Source organism: Carassius auratus, chromosome 19 (assembly GCF_003368295.1).
Source record: "Carassius auratus strain Wakin chromosome 19, ASM336829v1, whole genome shotgun sequence".
NCBI classification, from domain to species: domain Eukaryota; kingdom Metazoa; phylum Chordata; class Actinopteri; order Cypriniformes; family Cyprinidae; genus Carassius; species Carassius auratus.
In genome coordinates, this window is record NC_039261.1 from 27,671,106 (window position 1) to 27,690,029 (window position 18,924).

At 36.8% G+C, this 18,924-nt stretch overlaps 1 protein-coding gene across 4 annotated transcripts in view; it reads left to right on the forward strand.

Annotated features, from left to right (window-relative positions):
• The window catches only part of igf2bp3 (insulin-like growth factor 2 mRNA binding protein 3), a 30,378-nt gene that overhangs the window by 8,267 nt on the left and 3,187 nt on the right, over positions 1-18,924 (forward strand). Inside the window, exons 3-14 of one of the 4 annotated variants that reach the window (XM_026289945.1) lie at positions 2,593-2,641; positions 8,033-8,084; positions 8,187-8,250; positions 10,737-11,015; positions 11,805-11,960; positions 12,077-12,199; positions 12,975-13,110; positions 13,206-13,340; positions 13,489-13,560; positions 16,638-16,760; positions 18,571-18,645; positions 18,745-18,876. In XM_026289945.1, the coding sequence (XP_026145730.1) occupies positions 2,593-2,641; positions 8,033-8,084; positions 8,187-8,250; positions 10,737-11,015; positions 11,805-11,960; positions 12,077-12,199; positions 12,975-13,110; positions 13,206-13,340; positions 13,489-13,560; positions 16,638-16,760; positions 18,571-18,645; positions 18,745-18,876 (1,396 nt within the window). The remainder of the gene's footprint in view (positions 1-2,592; positions 2,642-8,032; positions 8,085-8,186; positions 8,251-10,736; positions 11,016-11,804; positions 11,961-12,076; positions 12,200-12,974; positions 13,111-13,205; positions 13,341-13,488; positions 13,561-16,637; positions 16,761-18,570; positions 18,646-18,744; positions 18,877-18,924) is intronic. The other 3 variants (XM_026289946.1, XM_026289947.1, XM_026289948.1) reach the window with 3 other exon arrangements.

Here is an 18,924-nt window from a genome sequence, read left to right on the forward strand (position 1 = left end):
AAAATACTTTTAAATGGCCTCAGCATTTTCTACCTAGTTGAATCTGTTAATTTTCCCTTTCTGTGGCTGCAATTTGCTAGGAAATGTACACTTTTGTACATGTAGGTTAATTGTGCTGATATATGTACACTTAAGTTGGACTTTCTCCAGTTTCTCAACGCTCAATTATTAAAATAAAACTCATTAAACACTACACTTTCCCCCAATTTGGACCAAGTTCTACATGTTCTCTTACTTAACTCTCAAAATAAAGTGCTCGGTGACTGGAAAGAGGTAGAAATGAGTTGCTGTATAAAATCAGATGTTGTTTCCCACTGTTTATAAATGGGCATTTTCCTAACCTTTTTAAATGTCATTTTTTTACATCAAATTCTTGCATTCAATTAATTTGGTTAGAATAATTAACCATTCAAATTAAATTGGTGTCAACAAACTCTATCTTTCTGCTATGTAAATATTAATATACGTAAATATTAAACCAAACCATCAGGTGGCAGCAAGTGACCGTTTTAATTAGTGAGTCATTTAGCCATTCATTCTACCCATTTGTTCAAATTGTCAAATTGAATTCATTCATAATAGGGCTGGGTGATATATCAAACGATATGATCATGCGTATCTAGTCAGTAAATCTGGTTCTGTGATTACCGCTAAATCGCCATCACCTGCTTTCAAATGGAGGTGATAATGAATGTTTCCTGTTATTTTTATTGACGTTGTAATAATGCTTCTTGTCTAGTCAGGCAATTCAAATTCTCTCATTTGCCCCTTTAAAAAATCTACTTGTTCCAGACAAGCATTAATTGAGCCCTGTGATTTCACCATGGTTTAATGCCCGTTCACACCAAGGCTGATAACTGTAAGGATAACAATAAAGAGAAGAGTTCAGAAATTCAGTCCACGCACCATCTGTAACAAAGGCACAGAGAAACCATATTGATGGAATCCCTTTCAGAATGACTTTTTTCAGCCGATGAATATTGACAACCAATCAGAATCAATCTGGGAATAATAATAAAAAAAGAATAAACAGATTATATTGTTAACTGGTGTGAATGCTAATACCGTTGTCTTTATAGTTTTTGTTCTTTGGTGTGAATGGGACTTTACTTTGGCCTTATGTGTATTACAAATTTTGAATTTGTCATCATCTGATGATTCCCAGAGAACACATGTTAGGTAAAAATTGTTAGCATGAATGTACTGTAAGTCGCTTTGCATAAAGCGTCTGCTAAATGCATAAATTTAATTTAATCATCTCATGTTGTGACATGTTTACATGCGGATGTGAGTGTAGCTGTGATGTCAAAGTAATCGGCAAAACGTGAGATGGGCCAGTCAGTCGCCGGTCGTGCAGAAAATCTTCTGATTCTGGTCCCTGGCTGGCAAGTTGGTGCATCTTTTAATTAACTTGACTTATAAACCCCAATTTCAATCCGACTCATGGGTGCTATTTTGGTTTGGTACCTTGTATTCAGATTAGGGCTGTGTATCGGCAAGAAACTGGCGATACGATACGTATCACAATACAGGGGTTGCAATGCACTATATTGTGATGCAAGGCGATATATTGGGATATTTCTTATTTTAAGAATAGGATTTTTTTTTATTTTTTTTTTAGGAAAGCTGTCATTAAGACCACACCACCATATGCAAACCTTAGCAATAAATGAATACAAATTGTTTAACCAGAACACACTGGGATCTGCATTTACAATAATCAGTCCCTCTAACATTCAATGTTATTGCACTTTTTGTGCAGTATGATTCCTAAAGAAAAAAAAATTATTGTAAAACAAAATAAATACAGATGTTGAACATTCTCAGAATTTTTCAACTTGGATTTCACAGGTTTTTCAGTTTGTATTTCTGTGTGGAATCACAGAGACCACGACGCGTGCACCACCCCAACTGCACAAAACACCCCCACGAGAGGCAGGCGGTGACCCTACCGCCTGCCTACGCACCTGATGGAATTTACCGCTGATTAGAGAACCGGCTTTACTGACGAGATGTGCATTAATTATTGACCGATATTTATCGTGCACCCCTGTATAATTTTCAGAATGCAAGTTCGTAATTTTTCATTTTGAACTAGAAGAACACATTGTAGAGATAATGTTACTTCAAATCTTCCTCTACTGGGTGCTCCCATTCAGACTTAAAGGTGCAATAGGTGATTGTCTTCAGAAACCTTTTTTTGTTATGCAGGTTAAGTCTCTTCACATCCCAATAGGTATCATTAAGTAGTCTAAATGTATTTCTATATTCTGTGGTAGTCGTAGGATTAAATGTTTGTCCAATCAAAATATTCTGTTTGAGCATTTTAATTGGCTTTCTTACTTGCCTGTCAAATATGTATTTGCGTAGCTCTGCACACCCTGTTCGCGCAAACAGGATACGTCATCAGCGCATTCACGTACACCGTGCAGACAGAGTGAGAATGACAGGCAACCACGTTTTTTCCCCCCCAAAAAAGTGAATGTGGCTTGTGAGAATCTGGACCATTTAAATCCAAATATGGCTGACTTGTGTGATTTATTGCCTTGTGTAATTTTTTGACCCCTTTTTTTTTGTTTTGTTTTTTCGTAGGAGCTGCAACCTGCAGATCAGGAATATCCCACCTCACATGCAGTGGGAAGTAAGTGCCGCTTTCTCTACCCACCTCCCAGTTCTTAAAAGTGAAGGGTCTTGTATGAGGTGTTCTGTTGAAGCAGTACTTTGACTTGCTTGCACACCACTACTCCTCAGAAACATTGGTATTTGAGCCACCAGCCCTCCTGAGTAATTCCCTAGAATTTGACATGTTGGACCAAATGAGCAAATACACTCTTCCAATACATTTTTGTGTTTTAAGCAGTTATCCTTATTTATTCAGTCAGATGTTCCAAGCATTCTTTTAGGAGGTAGACTGTTGTCCATGTTCGTTTAAGAGGTGTGTGACTTGAATTTTAAGTCCAAGCTTTGAGAAGGCTCATCATGTGATTGTTAAATGAAACGCGCTTAAAATATTTATGCTATTTGCTTTCTGTATGGATGGTAAATACGTCGTCTTTTAGTATGGATGCTAGTTTAGATCAGATCTAATAAAAGCCTATGATGTTCAGTTGAAAAAAAAATCCCCTTTGCACCTACTAACCCATTGTTATTGTCCTTCACTTATCAGATAAATCTCTCTGTAGAAGCGTTCGCATGTATGGCTCAGTACGCTGCTCTTTGCCCTCCCGCTTTTCCTTTGCGCTCGAGACAAGCTCTCACTGACCCTTTGAAAACTTGCATGACATGCTCTCTTTGCTCGTCCCCCTTTCTCGTTTCATTCCTGCTGAGTTGTGTGTGAATAGAGCCTTACAGAAGTCCACAAAAGTGCTCTGATCATAGGAATCGGTTCAGATTCAAAACTGCATTGTGCTCAGGCATTGTTTCCTCAGCTTTTCCGTCCATGACTGATTCCTTCAGTATTTGAATTACTGGGGGAGCTGGGAGGGGCTGAGACCCCCTAGTTCTAGTCATAGTCCCCCTAGTTATTTGTAAAATCAGGCCTGGGGGGGGCTTCCCAACTACCAGTTACTTTTAAATGTATTATTACAGTGGTAGGTCATTACCTCCTTGATGGTGGATTAAATGTAATGATTGAAAGAAACATTAGTCGACAATAACTACAATTAAAATGGCCACTCGCAGTGCTTTCCATCATAGATTTAGTCAGCAACATGTCATATTATAGGGAGCTTCTGGTGTGTGTTTTAGGTTTTATTTAATCTATTTTAAAAAAAAATTTCTAGCCAACTCAAAATAATTAGCTTTAAGAGAGCTACTGTGGACACCAACTATGCGTAAAAAAACACTATTTTTTTTTTTTTTATCTTTTTTTAGAACACCTGCCAAAGGCCGGTACATTTGAAAATATTAAAGATGATAATTTCTTATTAACCATAACCATAGTTTTTTTTTTTTCACTTCTGTGTATTAGAAACTGTATTTTTTTTTTCTTCTTACGGCATTGAGGTTATTCCTTTCAAGCTGGTAACATACAAAGCCGGCCCTAGTCAATTCGGGCTACTTCCATGTGAAATGGCACCTGTCATAAAGCTGTGAAGACCCAGTGTTGTGTGGTGCCTTGTTTTTGGTTTTGTGGCGGTATGTGAGGAATATTCCACGTGTCACGTTCCAGGAAGGGAAATGGGCATCCTAGATAAACTTGTGCTGGTCAGTTTTCCACTGAGGCAAAAGTTGTTAAACTGTCTACTAAGACCATAAATTGCTTGTTTTGTCTTTTTGTATTATTTGGTTTATTTTTTAAGTGCAGTTCAGAACATCATATTTGTAATTTAGTTTTTTTTTTTTTTTTTAATACAGTTAAGCTGCAGAGTCACTCCATTTTTTTCACTTAAACGTGCTACCCCTTACCTGACATTTTCATTTTGGGCTCTGTGTTTGCAGCAGACGTCTTTGAGTAAAAGTCAAAGGGGATTGTTTCCCATCACAGTAAACCAAAGCTACAATGTATGAAATGTTGAGACTAATTTAAAGGCTATATCCATGTATCGATCATGAGCAAAGTTATCCTATCCAATATGATGTGTTATTGTTTAATTCTGTTGAAGTGGATGTATAAGGTTTTTTTTTTTTATATACATGAGGTATTTATGGTTCATATGGTTCCTTAATTTTATGAAGAGGCCCAAAACTGGGAAAAAAATGTAATTTGGTGCAGTTGCTGATATTTAAGGCCAAAAAGTAAGATTAAATTCTGATTACTTGTAATGCAAATCTGTGAAGTCTTGATTACCGTATAGGAATCCGTGCATGAGATAGAAGTTATATCTCCCAATTATTAAAATATTTAAATGCTTAGTTTTATAAGTCAAAGCTCTGTAGTTTTTGTGGAAGTGCTAAACATATTAAGCAGTGTAACAGTGTTGACTGGCGTAATATACAAATAAATGTTCAGGCTTGAACAATGATGTATAATTGATACATTTTAGCAACCCCCTTTACTTTAAAAGCCAATAGAAGAATTCACAGCAAAAACACGCGGGTACCAAGACTGGAGTACTTTACGTGAAAGGCCTTGTAGTATAGCTCTATCCATCAGATGACTGAAGGCATGCAGTAGATGGTGTACAATTCCTTCAGCTAAACTAATCTTGTTGATGATTTGTAGAAACTTGCACATCAAATATAATGCAATAAGCTTTATAGGGTTAATATAACCTAGAGGACAATACATTTATACCTGTAACACATGAACATGTTCTCTATTTTATTTGACATTAAAAAATGACTTATTTTTTTCCTCTCTAGTTGTATGTGGTTGCATCGGCAAGAATGCCCCCCAAGAATATTGCATTAATATCATGTGAAGTTCAAAAAAGTTAAACCTTTTAAAAGTGTCTGACACCTGAATTTAGTTTAATTTCTTTGCACGTACTCTAGCTGTTTCAAAGTGTAAGAAAATGTCCTATTAATGGCCACATGCCTTCTGTGTTGCCTTGGTGTGTAGCAGTAGCTATGGGTTCAAAAACCTTATTTAGGTTTGTTTCAATCTGAGAGAAATCCATTTTATGAAATGACCATAAACCTGTTGTTTTTTTATCAATACAAAAAAGTTAAATACATCTAATCAGACAGTAGGTCACCCGCTTGCTCCAGATGATCAAATCCATTTTATATGCATCTACTACATTAGTGGCAAGTGTCAGTTAAAATTGGATTCTGTACGTTTTAAGCTTTGAATGAGAAATTTGTCAAAGAGTGGAAAAAGAGGAATATTACTTTGCTACTGCTAGCACTGTAAATATTACTATTGAATGTGTGTATAAAATAACAAGATGAAACTTCAGTAAATGTATGCATCATTCTGACACAGTACACAGCTGTGCATGTTATCTGCAGCTGAATTATGCTGAACTATTTATGATCCGTCTGATGAATCGTGACTACTCAGGTTTTGCCCTGTGGCGATGAGCTCTGTTGTAGTTTAATACTCGGACTGGTATTCAGCAATAGAATATAGATGTTTGTAGTCCATAAACCCCGAAGGGTTATGTGTTCCTTTGGGAATTTCCAAGTTTAAGATTTGTAGAGACCTCTGCGTTTTTGTCCTTCATCCAAAATTAAATAGTCATACCTCCAAACATGTCTTTTAATGCCGCCATTTGTTTTTTAAATGCAAGTTATGAAGTTGCTGCTAGTACCGCAAGAGTATGAGTTCACGTGCTTTTGATATAATGGTTATAGAACAAAATGCGAGTCTTTTAAAGTCTTCTGAAACTGCTATGCTAAAAAGCTATGGGAAATTCCTGAGGGAACCTGTGGTGATTTAACTCCAGTTAAGTAGATGAGAAATAATTTTTACAGATCATAAAGGCTCACTTTTAATTTTATTTATTTTCTGTAGTCTGTTTGTTACAGCAAAAGCTAGATATGAAAAAAACTTATTTTAGCACATATTACGGTTTATACATTTTGGGACCAGTATTTATTTATTTTTTAACAAAACAACTTATAATACTTTGGGAAATCATTAAAAAATGTCCTTGTTTTAGTACAAATGATGTAATGTATACCTGGGGTGGCAAGATTAATTTTCAGCTGCCATTCAGTCTTCAGTGTCACAGATCATCCTAACATGTTGATATGGTACTGTTTTAGGTGCAAATTCAGTTTAACTATTTAAACATGCACTACTTAATTGATGCTAAATATCACAAGTTTTAGTTGGATGTATTGAATTTGATTAGATGAATTATGTATCAAATTGGCTTGAACCAAATGTTAACCTAAAAAAAAATTGACCATGTGTAAGGGTTTAATATCCCATGGATTTACCAATAAACACGCTAAATTTATAGCACAATTTATTTTATTTCAGCCCAAAATGAATCCGCAGTCACATGATGTCAGCCTGCGAAAATGTCAAGTACCTACTTGAGCGGGACTTGGTTATTAAATCTCTCCCTTTAATTTTTAGTTTGACCTGCCAGTTGTTCAAATAAAAGATATTTGTGTTTGTATTGTCATCCTTTTACAGTGGGGACATGTTGAGATTTTGAAGTGTGTGTTTGTCTGTGATGGCGTAGCATTGGGGATGTGTGTTTTTCTATGTGCGAGCTTAGTCGGGCTGGATTTTAACTTGCCTGCCCCGTCTGGCTGCAGGCATATTCCATGTGTGCACTCCCAGAATGTGTAGGTCAACCCCCGCTTCCTCCCCCCTTATTCTCACTGCATGGTGTCTGAAAGCCAACCACAGCCCCTTCCTCTTTCACCGGATTTGAAGGAAGCCTCGTCTTCATTGGTCTGGACTCAATGATGGATTGGTTATGTAGCCAATGGCTGGAAAGTCCCAATGGCTGCTGGGAATTCCATAGTACTGCACACGCCAACCAATAGGACGGCTTGAAATGGAGAAGGGAAGTGGTGGCAGTTAGGGGGGTTGTGGGTATTAGTATGTGTGACGTATAGAGGGGCTGGTGTGTGTAAAAGCCTGTAGGCTTCCTTATACCCATGCTCAATGTTTGCTTGCACGCTGCCTCCAGAGCAAGAGTGGCAGAAGTGAAGAGCTGCAGTGAATGAGGTGTAAAACAGTGCTTTTGGTGAATTATGTATTTATTTGAAAAGGCTATATATTGTTAAAAAAAAAAGGGAGAGAGAAATCAGTTCCACAAATGCTTAGTCTGCTTTTGATTTTAAGTATTTGATCGAGATCCAAATCGGCAAGAGGTAAACGGTTTCAAGTTGGATTTCTTCCGTGTAACGCAAACACTACCATTTTGAAAATGCCTACTGAATTTCTTTTATATGGACATGCTTCCACAGAAGTGTCGTCATACTGGTTTGAAACAACAATAGGGTTAGTAAAGGATTAAAAACTATCCCTTTAACACTTAACTGTTCAACATTTTTGACAGCATTGTATCTGTTGTATCTGGTCATTTCTGAAGTTATACCAAGCTCTACAACAGCGTCAAGCTGCTTGCACATTAGTCTTGATCACAGTCTGAAAGTTTCTCTTGCTTGACTTCACCTACAGGTTTTGGAAGGGATGTTGGCACAGTACGGCACAGTGGAGAGCTGTGAACAAGGTAGGATGTGCTCCTCAGCAGATTGTCACTTTAGTAATCCATATATTAAAAGACTAGTTAATCTCTCCCCCTCTGTGTTCCTTTGTTCTTTTCCATCCTCAGTCAACACTGACACAGAGACTGCTGTTGTCAACGTGCGATACGCTGCCAAGGACCAAGCCAGAGAGTGAGTATCATCCACCTAAGATTCAGCCGGCCCAGTCTCCACTCCACCCCCTCCAAAGAGTCTCTGTCCCAAGTCTGGCAGTGAAATGTGAGATGTCAGATCGACATGCACTGCTGTTTTGTTTTTATTCAGCAATTATAATAACTCATTCAGTGCCACCTACTGTTTGATTAGTAGAACTGCAGTGCAGTCACAAGGGTTGGTGAAGAAGTCTGGAAAATGAATGGAAAGGCTTGAATAAAAGAATTTTCAGCAATTGTCTGTACACAATAGTTTCTGTTACCATCCGCTAGTATACGTTAATGAAAGATTCAATGGCTTTAAATCTTTCCGGCATTCCATCATGTCTAAGCCTCATGGTCTTAACCATAGATTTTTGGGTTTTTTGGGATAATTGGGTTTAATTATATAATTATAATTATTTTGTTTTTTTATATATATATTTTTTTTTTGGGTGGATGTGCAAAATGTAATGAAAAAGAAAACGTATTGCATAGATTTTGTTCATGCCCTTAGTCTCAGTCACCTAGACTACTGCTCAAATGTACAATATTGGCGAAAAATAGTTTCTAGATTTCACACTTAGTTTCTGGGGGCTTATGCTTTTAAATCTTTGCAATATTTTTTTAGAACACAATTCTTGCACAAACTGTTGCACTGAATTGTGACATTATCCAATAATTCAATTTTTAATATTAACTGGTAAGTATGTGTATATATTTGTATGTGTGTGTGTGTATATGTATGTATATGTATTAATAACTTGTGCTTACAAAGGCCGTATTGTTTTGGAACAAAATACAGTTAAAAAAATGTATACTATTCCTCCATATACTGTTGCATTGAACTGTTTAAAATTTTTTGCAAGATTGCAGTCATGAATATTTACTGAAATCTAGAAATTGTTCATAAATGAGGCCCAATTTGTTTTTTTCCGCAGTTTTTATAGTTGTACTATGTGATCCAAGGGCTATTTTTCACCACACTGTTACCCACATTTTTTTACTTCGTAAATATAAAAAGATATTAAACTCTTAATTAGGGCCCAAGAACTGCAGTGCGAGGACCCTATTGGAATTTCTCCGTTCATGAATATTTGTTTTCCGTATCAAGTAGAGGAAAAAAAAAAATTTATCCCTTAATGTTGAGGAAAAAATTATGGAATCATCTACCAAAACACAAATTTTTTTGATGCTCCTCAAGGGAATGGACATAATGAAAAAACCTATATTTTTCATCAAGTTGGTTCCAACTTTGTCAAATAGTTGTTGACAGATAAGCCTTGCAAGATGGAGCCTCGTCATGGACCAGTTTTTTTTTTCAATTTCCACCATATATGTTCAATCGGATTGAGATCGGTACTGTTTGGTCAGTGGTTATGTCGTTGAGTTGATATGCCTTTCCTGAAGAAGCTTTAACACTTTAACACTCTTTGCTCTGTGGCAAGATGCACGATCATCCTGAAAAATGACATCATCTGCAAACTTTTATATTGATCGAATGATGACTGTTGAGGTAAGGATTGCCATTTCCCCAGGTCCTTTACCAGACAGGAGTCGGGGAAATTAGTTTTTCTTTTTTTTTTTTTTTTTTTTTTAGGCAGTCATTTATACATTTCATTAGAATAGCACCAGACAAAAGTTCCAGCATCATCTCCTTGTCCAATGCAGATTCGTGACTCATCACTGAATATCACTTTCATCCACATTCAATGACTGCTTCTCTTTAGAACACTGTAACCTTGTTTTCTACTGTTTAGGTGTTAATGCTCATTTTCATTTGGCTTTTCTATTTTTAAATCCCATCTCATTAATTTTGTTGTGCATTTTCTATTTTCAAGTCAAATAGCTTTGAGTTTTCGATCCTGATGCTTTGAGTTCTTCCTTGGTCTACCTGTATGTTTTGTTTATACTTGCACCAAATTTTAGAACCAGCTGACTGGGAACATCCAACTTTTTTTTTTTTTTTTGCCACACTGGATTTTCTTCTTGATGGTGTTTTATAATCCTTTCCATTGTTTCAACACCGCTCTCTTGTTGGGGCCATGTTTCCTTTCAATTAGCCAAGTCCAACAGTTCGTTAAGGACTGGAAGCACTCTCTTTTTAATGCTGACTAATTAGCATTTTGGATATGGGCCGGTATTTATTTCAGAAATGCAAATTACAAGTGGATTCCATATTTCTTTTTTCCAACAATTTTCCATGAATTTAAATGCTTTGCTATAACTTGTTTTGAGGTATTTTTTCACACAATGTTGAATTATCAAGCAAAAACAGTTTTGTCATATCTGTGATTTTTGTTTAATTATTATAAAGTCAAAACTTTGGGTGAACATCTAAGTGTGGAGATTCAATCATTTTTGCCGGGGGTTGTATTATAGCTTTTGTTCTTGAACTCCAATGTGGCGTTCAAAAGCAGCATGATTAAAAATTTTGAATGAAAAATCTGTTAATGTTTCCCATCCTTCTGTTGCTGTTTTTTCCAGAGCATTGGATAAATTAAATGGCTTCCTTATGGAGAACTACGCACTAAAGGTTTCCTATATCCCAGATGAGACTGCTGCAGCAGATGCCCCTGCCGTGGGTGGCAGGAGAGGTTTCAACCCACGTGGCCCGCCTCGCCAAGGCTCTCCCAGTCTTGGCGCAAGACCTAAACTACAGTCAGACGTGCCTCTACGCATGTTGGTGCCCACCCAGTTTGTAGGAGCTATTATTGGCAAGGAAGGTGCTACCATCCGCAACATAACCAAGCAGACTCACTCAAAGTAAGAATGCTCAGTGTACGTAGTTGTAAACAGTCTTGTTTCACACTGCGCACATAAGGCTCTTCAAGCACAGTATCAAAGTATCTAAATTTATTGCATGTTAAATGCTTTATAAACTGATTTATCAGGGTCTTGTGATTTTTAGGAATTAATGAAGCAACAAATGTAACTAAGTGAACGAAACACTTTGCTTATAAAAAGAATCATGCATTGACGGCCAACCATGTTGAAGTCAGGTTTCAGTCTGTGTAGGTTATTCTTAAAGATTTCACTATGATCAAGTTGATGATACAAAAACCTAAACCTTAGAATTGTAGCCAAGAAAAACATTGCCAATTTTACATTTACTTGCTTTTTAATAAATAAAAAAAAATCTACATCCGTTAACTTGCTATTAATTGAAAAAAATATACTTTCTAAATTGAGGCTAAAACAAGTATTTTATGAGCACCTTTTAAATTGGAAAACAAACAAAATATATAATTTTACTTTTTTAGCTTATGCTGATAAAGGCTGCTTTTATTTTAACAAAATAAAACCACTAATATCGTAAAGTTTGGATTTTATATACCGGTACCTGTTTTAAATTTAAAGCAATTTATTATTGTGATGGCCGAAAAAAAAAAAAAATCATACCGACCCCAAATTTTTGAACCGTAGTGTCTGTGTATATCACACATACTGCCTTTTGTGTGAACTTAATGTCAAGGAGTGGAAGTGTCTTTTTGTGTCTGTTACAAATCTGGGAAGGGAACATAGACTTTGATTACATATTGTGTATGTGCACAGGATTGATATCCATCGTAAGGAGAACGCAGGGGCAGCGGAGAAGCCCATCACTGTTCACTCCACACCAGAGGGCTGCAGTTCTGCCTGTCGAAATATCATGGAGATCATGCAGAAAGAGGCAGTCGACACTAAGATGTGCGCTGATACACAAACACTGTGAGTCATACTATTTCTGTAGATCTGTCTTCATTAGTCATACTACACTGCTACAGAGCCATTTACACACCATGTTGCATGTTCATTTACACTATAACCTTCTCTCACTTACATAGCACTGAAGAAATCCCTCTGAAGATTCTGGCTCATAATAACTTTGTCGGCCGTCTGATTGGAAAAGAGGGACGCAACTTAAAGAAAATCGAACAAGATACTGACACGAAGATCACAATCTCGCCGTAAGTAGTTTTTTTCTTTTGTTATTTATACTTCATGAGGTCAGCAAAATACTTTCTCATTGGGTGTTGGATTCTGTGTTCTAGCATGCATCCAGGTACATTCAGTAGGATTAATTCTCATACACTTCCCAAGATGTCACATTTATTCTGCAGAGGTTTTTGTTTCAAACACTGGTATGAATCTACATAGAAATATTACCTTGAACAGTGTAAAGAAATGACATTGTTTGACCCACTGGATAAACCCAGTTTTCTTGTCCAGTTGGTTCATACATGCAGCAGAGTTCAGTTGGAGCATTTGGCTTCCATCCAGCCTATTACTAAATAAAATTGGTTGCATCAAGTGGTAGTTTGCATTTAAATGTGAAGGAATTTTGGAATTTGTTTGTTTTTAAATGTACTACTGAATAAAATGCATCCTTCTCACATTTCACTTGCATGTGAATGGTTGCAATCTGTGTCAATGCCACACAACCCACCAATGCCACACATACCAAAGCATGCAACTGGTGTTTGTTCTGCTGCCAGTGGTTTTCTAAAGTGTTCATTTGGTCTTTTGTATACTATTATGGTATACCATATATAAATATTTTGAGTTGGATTTTTTTTTTTTTGAGTTTGTGTGTTCATGTACTATTTATTCACATTTTGAATGAGCTTTTATATTTTAGTATTTTGAATTTGGTTTTTAATATTTATAATTATTTACAGATGCTTTTATCCAAAGCAACTTAGTGCATTCAGGCTATACATTTTTTCATTTTGTTAATCCCAGTCTGCAGGATCTGACATTGTATAACCCAGAACGCACCATCACCGTCAAGGGTACATTAGAAGCTTGTGGAAAAGCAGAAGAAGAAATAATGAAGAAAATCCGTGAGTCCTACGAGAATGACGTAGCTGCCATGCATGTAAGCCTGAAACGACTTTGCATCTTTGTGTAAAATTGCATACAGCAGAACAACTTCATCTCAAGAAAATAACCTCTGCCCTCTTATTCCCCCAGCTACAATCTAACCTGATTCCAGGGCTCAATCTGAATGCGTTGGGTCTTTTTCCCGGTGCAGCGAGTGGAGGGATGTCACCCTCTGTGGTATCAGGACCTCCAGCTGGGGCTCAAGCTGGATATCAATCATTTGGGGTAACAAAACTTTTATAAAATTGTTTGTGTTTAGTGTACACTTATGAGTGGGGAGCGCATTCATGTATGTAACGGCAAAATGTGAAGTGAGCACCTACAGTCTGTGTGTGTGGGGGTGTGCGTGTTAATGTGTGTGTTTCTCCCGTAGTGCAGCGTGTTTGGGGGTGAGGTGCCGTTTTGGGCCTCTACTCTCTCCTCCAGCAGCAGCACAGCCTTTTCTGTAAGTTTTTATGTTACCCACCATGCCCTGCATGGCTTGGCTGCTCGCTATTGGATTGGCTGAAGGGACAAACGTCTGCTCCCAGATTAGTTGCTGCTCTGGGTTGTCGCTCAGCCTCCACAGCTAACAGAGATGCTGAAATGCTGCAGGTCTGATGTTTAACACGTAAAATGTATGGATGTAGACAGTGCTTTGTGTGTTGGTGATAGGTGGGAATGAACGTTGTCAAGTTTGCAGTTAGATGGGAAGGGCATGAATAACATGAGTTAGACTAACCCATCAACTAGGATGAAATGCAGAGGTGGGTCTCATGGAGTGCCTTTTACATGGACAACAATATTCAGATTAACAATACTTGAAGTAGATTAAGAACCTACCATGTAACAGACTTTTGATTACCTTAATCCAGCTATAGTCATTCTCAGAGTAAACACAAATCGAATTGACGTGGAGTATTCCTATTTTAGTCGCATTATTGAAGTGCAGTATAGACATTAGTACACACCTTAATCACACTATTAAAGTCACATAGGATTTTTTGCCACATTTTGCGATGGGATACAGGCATCAAATATCTGCAGTATTAAGAGGATTTGGCATTTCCAATTAATTTAGGCCTGTTGTTGTTAGGTCTATTATAACTTAATAGATTTTAATGATTAATAAATTACAATTACTTTGCCCCGCAATAATTATAGCGCATCACCGCATATGCTAACTGACGTACTGTGAGGATAATAAAATAGTAGGCTATTAGCTTACTCATTGAAAATGTTTTTATAAAGGTTTTTTAAAAATGGGTCTATCCGTTTATTCAAAGAATTCTAGGCCTACAATTAAAATGAAAACTTCAGTCATCAATGAACAATAAGAGCAGCTTTATTTCAAGCCAGGCCTGGCTTTTAACTGTTTAACCATAATTATTAACCGTTAAGGGATGATTCTTTGGCGGATCATGGGTGATTCTGAGTGCATAGTTGTTCATTAGCATCTGGCTTAAAGCAGCTTGCATGAAAAAGTAGCGCAAGAGCGATTCGCAGCAGACTCTGATTATGGTCATCGCAGTTTATACCGCGTGGCTGCATGAGCTCTGATGGTGACTTCTAATTCATGATTTACCAGACTCAGTGCATTTCATGTCATGCTTTAATAGGTTTACAAACTCTTTTATATTAATGCTATAGCATTTTGTACCATTTTTATCAAAATAAAACCGATATGAACTTTAATTTACACACAACCCTGATGGCACACATACATCTCACAGATGTCTATTTGACACATGCATTTACCCTTTTTTTTTTCCTTTTTGTTTTTAAAAGCATTTTCTCATCTGCAATATTCAACCACTGTTGGACGTTTCCTATCAGATGTCAAATAGACGTATATTAGATGTCTTTAAGATGTGCATGATTTTGAATGTATGTAAAACTGACATCGTAAAGACGTCTGTCAGATATTTGTACATTTACATAGCTTTCCAGATCAAGAGATCTTTAACAGACATTTTGCAGATGTACGTGTGCTATCTGGGAAGGCACATTGTTCTACATTGTCTAATTTTGCCAACACTTATTGTTAAAAGTAATATAAATATAGTGCCCTGGATGGGACTTCCGGCCGGGCTAAAATTTTGTCCCGGACCGACATTAATTATTTGTGGCTTGAAAAGAAAGGGAAATTGAAAGTGTAGGCAGGCCTAATGCAGTTCTCTGGATGTTTTGCCATTTAGTTAAGTTTCAAAAACTGAATAATTCACAGATCAACAAAACCAAAGAAAAACTACAAGTTCTATATGCTGATTTCGGTCAATTTTTATAGTGCTCGTGTTCATAGAAAGGAAATCTATAGGCCACAGCTGAAGGCATCATCTGTTTGTTTTATTTATTTTGCACAGTATTTTGTTATTGTGAATGTACACAAATAAAAGTAGACCCTTTATAGCTTCATAGTGAAGTCTCACTTACCTTTTGTTTCTGCTGTTGTAAGGAACCAATTCAAGTGATCGCACAGGTGCCTCAATCATGCGCACACATCAGTTCAAGCCCTTGACATTGCTGCCTGTTCATTATCAAAATAAAATTCAACCAAAAAAAGCCAACCAAACATATAAAGTTACAGTATACCCAATTTAAATAGCCATTAAATAAATTTAATGGAATAATTCTAGACCATTATACGGTTATCAGCATATGTTGAAGTAGATTAGTCTTTCTTTGATTTCTAATTAAGGATGGTTAATTTTCATGTCTGCAACACACAAACAATGAACTGAAACCAAAATGATCATTTACATAAATTCATATGTAATGTGTTCCTACATGCACGCGTGTTAATGCGTTCCTATAGCGACTAGTCGAAGTGTGAGTAAACTATCACGTTCCCAATTTGTTGTGTAAAGACGCATTGTTTTTCTTACCTTAATAGAAGTTCTTGTGCTTCAGTTGTGTCCTCCAAATAGTCAACATTTTGATTATTGCAATTACTGATTTAGAAAAATGTGGTTTGACATTCGATTGGTTGTTCACTTTGATTTTGGCGTGGAGTACGCGCCATAGTCAACTGTTTCACGGCAAACAAAACGAAGTAACTTAGGGGGGCGGGGCTTATGATAGGTCAATTTATTAAAAATATTCTACCAAAACCATTAAAGCATCTCTCCTACATGCATTATCTCACTATAACTGGGTGAGAAGATATTCTGATGTTGAATAGGTAGGGTGTTTATATCCAGTTAGCATCAGGATAGTGTGAGAATGAGCTGTTTTTTCAGTGTACTTGGAATAAATGGTGCTTTTGGTTTGGGATGGGTGAGTTATGAACCTGGCAATTTTTCCAAGCCATGTGAATTCAAAAGATCAAGTCTTGATTCCTTGTTGTAACCTCCTGATAGTGAATAGTTGACTTGTTAAAACCTTTTTTTTATTATTTTTTTTTTATAAAGAATAATCGACTGAGTGAATGTTTCCTAGGATGTTGTTTGTCTGTTGTATGTTTTTTTTTGGATGCATCTCCAATGAAGCAGATTTATTTGGTGTTGAATGTGTGATCATAACTCATGAATGTATTTGTGTCAGCAGCCACAGGTGGAATCGGAAACTGTGCACCTCTTCATTCCTGCTCTGGCAGTTGGTGCTATTATCGGCAAGCAGGGCCAGCACATTAAACAGCTCAGCCGCTTTGCTGGTGCATCAATCAAGGTAAGTGATGGCAAGCATGATCTTTTATGACCCATATACTGTTTGTTAAATATACGTTTTAATTTTTACATTTTCCCGTACTGTAGCAGTGTTTTAAAGGGTTAGTTCAACCCAAAATTAAAACTTGTCCATGTTCTACTCACCCTCGAAGCATCCTAGGTGTTGTGACTTTCTTCTTTCAGAATAATCCAATCTGAATTATATTAAAAATTGTCCTTGCTCTTCCAAGCCTTTCAATGTGGTAAGTGGGTGTTTATCAACAGTACAGAAGACGTGAAATAGTGTGCTCTTCTGTAATAAAACGTCCCTCACGCGGCTCCGGGGGCCGAATAAAGGCCCTATGTAGCGAATCCATGTGTTTTTGTAAGATAAATATCCAGATTTCTAACGTAATAAACCTCGGGGTTTTTTTTTTTTTTTTTTTTTTTCTTCTACCATCTGCTGGTTGTTGGATGCTAAGATGTGCAGGCAAAAGATGGAAGACCTATGCATCATGTGTGCCTCTTGGAATTGTATGAGCGAAGAACACCAAATTTCCTTACTTTAGCAGAGGAAAACCAGTCTCCTCTAGGCTTATTTCGAAATCCTCTTACGTTTTTCTTTACAAATCCTCGTTTTGTGCCAACCTGTTTGCATTTTGCGTAGCGGCTAAGCATTTTGACATCAAAGTACGCTATTACGTTTTGTCACTCTAAACTACGCAAAAATCTAGTGACCCCTCTGTACACGCGCAGTATTCAAATCAAGCAACAGAAAAAGATGAAGAGTTCAACTAATCGGAGCATTTTTTTTGCATTTAATTGATTTCTGCATTTTATTTTTCTCCTAGTAACCTATGGTTGATAGTTTCAGTTCAAAGTGGCTCGCACTTGTCCTGACAGATGCTCTGACAAAGGCAGCATATGAGGCTGACAGAGATGTGCCGTTTAATGTGTTTGGGATGTGCTGTTTTCCTTAATGCATAACTTAAATTTCACAGGTATATTCTCCATCTGTAAATGTAAAAAAAAAAAAAGCCATGGAAATATTTCCATTTTGCTGTCAGAAGTGCATGAGCTTTTGGTTTGCGATTCTCCGCTAAAACCCACAGACTTAATATAGAACAAGCGTGCCACACAGACAAATCTCAGTGAAAAAGTAACGCAGTAACTCTGACTAAAATATACATTTTGCTGAAATATTTGTAGCTGGACAATAAATGTGACATAGAATATTAAACCTACAAGTAAATGTTTTTGTATGATAGCACTAACCCTAAAATGTAACTGGTTAATTAAAATGGCCTTTTTACTCAATTAGTGCTTTTTATTTTATTTTTAGTTTAGTAACTTCTACTTTACAATATTGCAAACCAAAAACAAAAATAATCATTTTAGTGTTAGAATGTAATGTGATTTTTGCACATAATATATGCCTATATGCTTACATTCACTTTAATGGTTTAATCCAAATACAAAATACTGAGAGAGAGGCTACCATTTACCACAAATCAGCCATATAATACAGAGATATGAATTTTTGCTTATATCGACCAGCCTTCTACAGAAGTGTACTGGAGTTGTTGTTTTTTTTTTTTTTTTTAAATGCCGTTTAAAACAATTAAATAGCCAAAATTAACTTAACAGTTATGGTAAACAATAATAAACCAGAAACCGTTTACCCCCACTCCACAATGTCTTTGAACTGTTCACAACAAACACCCGCTTACCCCTATTGAAAGGCTTGGAAGAGCAAGGACAAATTTTAATATAACTCAGATTGTTCTCGGGTGAACAAGCCCTTTTAAGATCTGTCATTTTTGTTGGGATAGATTGCACCTGCTGATGGAATTGACGCAAAGCAAAGAATGGTCATTATAACTGGACCACCAGAGGCACAGTTCAAGGTAAAAATGTTGTGATATTGTATGAATTGAGCCCTTGTATGAATATTCACTCATTTGATTGTATATTCATGCATTGATTCTCTGTGCTGTTTTTCTTAGGCTCAGGGACGTATATTTGGGAAGTTAAAAGAGGAGAACTTCTTTGGACCGAAGGAAGAGGTTAAATTAGAGGCTCACATAAAAGTGCCCTCATTCGCCGCTGGCAGAGTCATTGGCAAGGGAGGCAAGACGGTAAATGGCCACTTTACATTTATTACATCAATTGTTAGTGCTCATGTT